The sequence below is a fragment of the Gossypium hirsutum genome, chromosome D10, assembly GCF_007990345.1.
Source record: "Gossypium hirsutum isolate 1008001.06 chromosome D10, Gossypium_hirsutum_v2.1, whole genome shotgun sequence".
In the NCBI taxonomy this organism is placed as follows: Eukaryota; Viridiplantae; Streptophyta; class Magnoliopsida; order Malvales; family Malvaceae; genus Gossypium; species Gossypium hirsutum.
This window is the reverse complement of record NC_053446.1, coordinates 38,880,660-38,886,299: the sequence shown is the minus strand read 5'-3', so window position 1 is coordinate 38,886,299 and position 5,640 is coordinate 38,880,660. Positions and strand designations below refer to the sequence as shown.

At 36.5% G+C, this 5,640-nt stretch overlaps 1 protein-coding gene across 1 annotated transcript; it reads right to left on the bottom strand.

The window, feature by feature from the left end:
- Positions 1-1,274: 1,274 nt before the first annotated feature.
- On the bottom strand, positions 1,275-5,169 carry LOC107915662 (uncharacterized). The gene is made up of 2 exons (XM_016844795.1): positions 5,094-5,169; positions 1,275-1,903 (listed from the first exon to the last, which is right to left on the bottom strand). Exons 1-2 carry the CDS (start codon positions 5,167-5,169, stop codon positions 1,275-1,277), a joined length of 705 nt encoding a protein of 234 aa, XP_016700284.1.
- Between the last annotated feature and the right edge of the window lie 471 nt (positions 5,170-5,640).

Here is a 5,640-nt window from a genome sequence, read left to right as displayed (position 1 = left end):
GAGTCTCATTCGTATTGCTTCAAGTAAAGATGTAGTCGTCTTTGAAATGGCACTTGGGTTCAAATTATGTGCAATGGAGTTGTTTAAGTGCAATGGTTCGGTTACTAAAAGAAAAGATTTAGTTTGAGAAAGGTAAATTCGGTTTGAATGAAAAATGGATTGATAGGCTTAAAAACAAGAACGAACCAACACTAAGGGTAAGTGCTAACCCGAATCTTATATCTTCTTAAGGTGGATGATGAACGGTGTAAAAGGACCTCGACCCACTATCTATCAAAGATAGGAACCTCGGTATAAGTAGAACGCCACACTTTGGTTGAAAGTGATAAGTTCGGTTTGCAAAGAGCAGGGTTGATGCCACTAACTAATAGATAAGCCAACGGTGTCTTTGGACAAAATTGAGAGAAGAAAATTCTCACAAAAATATTCAGAATATTATAAAATTGGCAAAAAGTCCTTTATATGATGAATCAAGCCTCTATTTATAGGCTTTACAAGAGTTAGCCCAATAGGATCTTTAAGGAGCTGATTAGACAGTTGAAAATTCCAGAAATTCTAAGGAAACTTCCTTGAAGCTTCATAACCATAGGGAACGGTAATGGATAGCTTCTAGAGGCAACAAATCAGCTAGAACAATGAATGAAACGTTGGAGAGCTGATTGGCATTAATTTGGGCAGCCACGTGCTTGAATGTCACTTAATTAAGTTCTTTGATTCAGCTGAACATTGTTGATATTAATTTGGCTGCTTGGAACACTTCAATAACCAAAAGGTGTGAACAAAAGAATTTGAATGATCAAGCAATGTGAACACACGAAAATGAACAGCCCTTAATGTGAAAAGCATATTCAACTGATGTGAACAGCCTTTAAAAGAGCTTTGGGCAGCCGAATGTTCATTCTTGGAGAGTTGGAAAGCTTGGCTGTAGAGTCAATTGGAAAACACCAATAATCAGCTCACAATTAAATTTATCCATTTACCTTGCCATCCAAGAGATGAATGTACCTGTAGCAAATTAAACAAATTAAATTCAGCAACAAATGAATGTAAAAATCTGCACTTAAAATTTGGTCAACTCATTAATTGTTTGTATGAGTTTAGGACATATTTAAGACACTAAAAATAATTAAAACATAATTAAAAACACTTAATAATTATTTGACCAAAATTAAATTAAATTAATTAACTTAACTAATTTAACTAATCGGCAAATTAAATACTTATTCTAGCAAAATAAATGCAAACTAAAATAAGCTTAAGATGAGCTAAATGAGCTAAAAATGAGCTCGTTGAGCTGAGTGAGCTTGAAGTAGAGTGCACGATTTGCTCATCTTGCTTGTCCATGAGTTTTCAATTAGACCAGCCACAGATTCACCCCAAACCCGATTAATTAAAGCTGAAATTGCATCTTTGAACTTCTTAGCTCTAGCTCGAGTATTGGGTCCTTTGGTCAGATCGATAGAAGTGTCGTTAGCACTTGATAGCTCTTGGGTCTCGGTTGCATCATTCCCTCCCTCTTCGAAGCGATTTGTCCCCAAATCGCTACCTGCATCGAATGTAGATAAATCAACCACATTAAAACATGCGCTGATGTTATAATCACCTGGGAGATTAAGCTTGTAGGAGTTTTCATTAATTCGTTCCAACACTTGAAAGGGATCGTCTCCTCTTGGTAATAGCTTTGACCTTCGTTGGGCTGGGAACCTTTCCTTCCTCATATGAACCCAAACCCAATCTCCGGGTTCGAACACTATTTGCTTTCTTCCTTTATTTGCAGCTCGCATATATTGTTCGATTCGGGCTTCAATATTGGCCTTCACCTTTTGGTGAAGTTGCTTTACATAATCTGCTTTTCTCTTAGCATCGGCATGTACGAGCTGATCATTAGGCAAGGGAAGCAAATCTAGTGGGGTTAGAGGATTAAACCCATAAACAATATCAAACGGTGAGTGTTTAGTGGCAGACTGGACGGATCTATTGTAAGCGAATTCCACATGCAGTAGGCACTCCTCTCATGATTTGAGATTCTTTCGAATGACAACTCACAATAAAGTTGATAATACGTGATTCACAACCTCCATTTGTCCATCCGTTTAGGGATGACATGTTGTGGAAAACAGTAGCTTCGTTCCTAATTTTCCCCATAAAGACCTTTAAAAATGACTTAGGAACTTTGTGTCTCGATCGGATACAATTGTTCTCAAAATCCCGTGAAGTAGTACAACCTCCCTAAAAAACAAATTGGCAACATGAACAGCAACGTCAGTTTTAGAGCAAGCTATAAAATGTGACAATTTGGAGGATCTCAAAAATGTGAAGAACATTAAAAATGGGGCTAGGATGCACTTACTATGAGCTTGAAAAAGCAAAGAAACCCTAGCTATGGTGTCCCTTAAAATTCGGTAGCAACTATGGAGAAGATGACACCATTTTTCCATCTTTTTCCCATTTTATTTCTTTTTATTAGCAAATGACTAAAATTCTCTTACTTAAAAAAATCTTTTTCACTAATTCTAGGCCCATTTTTTTCCATCAATTAAATAATGGTCTAATTACCACATAAGGACCTCCAATTTAAAGTTTCATAGCAATTGGACACCTCTAACATATAGAACCCAACTTTTGCACTTTTTACAATTTAGTCCTTTTGACTAAATTGAGTGCCCAAACGTCGAAATTTTCGAACGAAATTTTCACAAAATTATTTTCTGAAATTGTAGACCATAAAAATATAATAATTATATTTTCCCTCGTCAGATTTATGGTCTCAAAACCACTGTTCCAACTAGGCCCAGAATCAGGCTGTTACAAGATAGGAACCAAATAGTATAAGGTTCAACGCCACACTCGAAGAGTGATAAGTTCAAGAAAGAAACAAGTTTGATGCCACTAACTAAACTAGATAAGTCAAATTGAATCTCAAAAAGCAATGAGAGTGAACAACTCACAAAGTCTATAATATTTCATAAAATATCAAAGTCAATTAACTAACTTTCAAAATATTTACAAATGAGCTATTTATAGGCTGATGGATATCTAGCTGAATAGACATAAATTAAATGCAAAGGAATTAAGCTAAGTTAACTTAATATCTAGTTGGAACAATCCAATGAACTCAATCAATTGAGGTGCCGAACAGCCTTGGTTCATAGCTTTAATGAGTGAGTTGGATGAAGATTTGTTCGGTGAATGAAGCTTATGGCTGGAGTTAATGTTTGAAGGTGCACCGAATGAGGAGTCAGCTGGTGAGTGTATTTGATGGTAGCTGGATGGCCTTTGGGTGTGAACACTCGGTTATGAAGAGACTTGAAGTGTGAACATCTAGCACCGAATGGTCTCTTGAAGTGTTAGTTGATCAGCTCACAACTGTTGGCTGTTGATTCATGAATAATTAGCTGGATAAATGTACCAACTAGCTCTCAAAATACATGCACAATCGGGTGCATGTTCTTCTTTAAAGTAGCTTCATTGAATCTGGAAGATACATTAATGTCCAGTTGAAAAATAGCTCCCAATATTCATGCACAATCGGGTGCATGCTCGACATTAATGAGCTTCGATGAATCGACATGGTGCATGTATGGCCAACTGCATATGCATGAAAGTCCATTCGCATGTTTAATTACCTGCCAAGACAAATTAAACACCTAGTTAAAACATTAAGAAGACCAATTAAACATACAAATAAATATATAGTAGACTAAGACACATTAAAGAATTTAACTGACTAGCATACATTAAGTATGTTCGAAACTAAACACACTTAATTGAAAATACATGAATTAAATATGTAGCATGCTAGGACATAATAAAGGCCGAATAAAAATGAAAAAATTAATAAGTTTAATAAGTAAAACAATCAGACATGTAATTGAAGCTGTAGAAAACTAAACATAATTAAATAAACTAATGTAGTAAAATTGCCGAATTCTTAGCAGCTGAGTTAGCTAGCTAAGCTGAATTCAGCATCAATTAAATTGAAGATATCCCTTGTTGAACCGTCCAACACTTCATTGATGAGACCCTTTGTAGTTTCCTTCCAAAGCCGATCAACTAAAGCTGATATTAACTCTTTAAGTCGTTTGGCTCGTGCTCGAGTGATTGGTCCAATAGACAGCTCAATTGGATCTTGTTTGGAGTTGGATGAGTCTTTGGGTGGGTTCATATCACAACAATCTCCAAAATGTCATCTTCCACATTGTTGACAGTCCAGTTTGTTTTCCCTGACACTACCTACACTCGCTACTGAAGTGGCATGAGTTTTAGTACTTGCATGTTGCTTTCCGCGATCTCTGTTGGACTAACGCAATGAAGTAGTCGAACGGTTATGAAAATCCTTTAATTTCTTTGATGAGGAATGATATGATTTAGTCATTGACCTCTTTCTTGAATCTCTAGCCTCAGAATCAACTTTTCTCTTTTCTTTACTAAGCTCCTCAGCTTTATGTGCTCTATCGACTAAGATAACAAATTCCTTTAGTTCAAGTATCCCGACTAAAAGCTTAATGTCTTCATTCAACCCATCTTCAAACCATTTACACATAATTGCTTCGGTTGGAATACACTCACGAGCATACATACTCAGTCTTACGAATTTTCTTTCATATTCAGATATGGTCATACGACCCTATTTTAGCTCTAGAAATTCTTTGCGTTTTTGATCAAGAAATCGTTGACTTATATATTTCTTCCTAAATTCCATTTGAAAGAATTCCCATGAAACACATTCCGCTGGCATGCAACTTCTTTCAGAAAAGATACAGTGCATTTAACATATTCCGCTGGCATGCAACACAATTCATCAAAGACCCGAATTGTATTCTCAAGCGAAAACTCAGCTCTCTCAGGGTCATCATCAATTGTAGCTCTAAACTCTTCAGTCCCGTACTTTCAAATTTTATCCACAGGCAATTTGCTTAAGCGTACTGGTTCTAGAACTTGAGGTGCTACGGGAATTGATTGGGGAAAAGTTAGGGGTGGAGATTGCTGAGTTACCGGATTAGTTCAGAAAAACTCAGAGAACCACTCATTCATCATTTGGAAGAAGGCTTTCTTGGCCTATCCTTCACGACCCTCAGATACGGGTCTCAGACCAGATGGCGCTACTCCATGAACGGAGGCTGGCACATTACTTTCTACATCATCGGAGTCAGCTCGATTGGAATCCATTACTATATGAAAACATGATTTAAAAACTGTTAGGAGAGATCACACTATCACAGGTTAAATATGGCATGTATAGCTCACATACGCTACGTTAGTCCTAGAATCGACTAAATCATAGCTCTGATACTAATAAAATGTAACACCCTTAACCCGTATTCATCACTGAAATAGGGTTACAGAGCATTTCCAAACATATCACATAAACAATCATACATTTTCATGTTCATTTCTCATATACAAGCAATAGTCATTCAAATTCAGTCATATAGTCCCTAACACAAGCCCTCGTGGCCCAAAACAAGCATTAAAACTAATTCGGGACTAAATTGAGAACTCAAACAATACGAGTTAGAATTAAAAGGGTAGCAGCACAAATCAAGTAATAAAAGAACAAGGAAATCAAATCAAAATTAGGGTTCTTGGAGGAGATCAGGTCAATTAAGGAAGAACTTGTTTTGTATGAAATCCAAAGAT

Coding starts and splice junctions, on each gene's coding strand:
- LOC107915662 (XM_016844795.1), bottom strand. CDS start 5,169: ATGGATTCCAATCGAGCTGACTCCGATGATGTAGAAAGTAATGTGCCA. Junction 1,904..5,093: donor TCATGGAGTAGCGCCATCTG/GTCTGAGACCCG, acceptor TAACCCCACTAG/ATTTGCTTCCCTTGCCTAAT.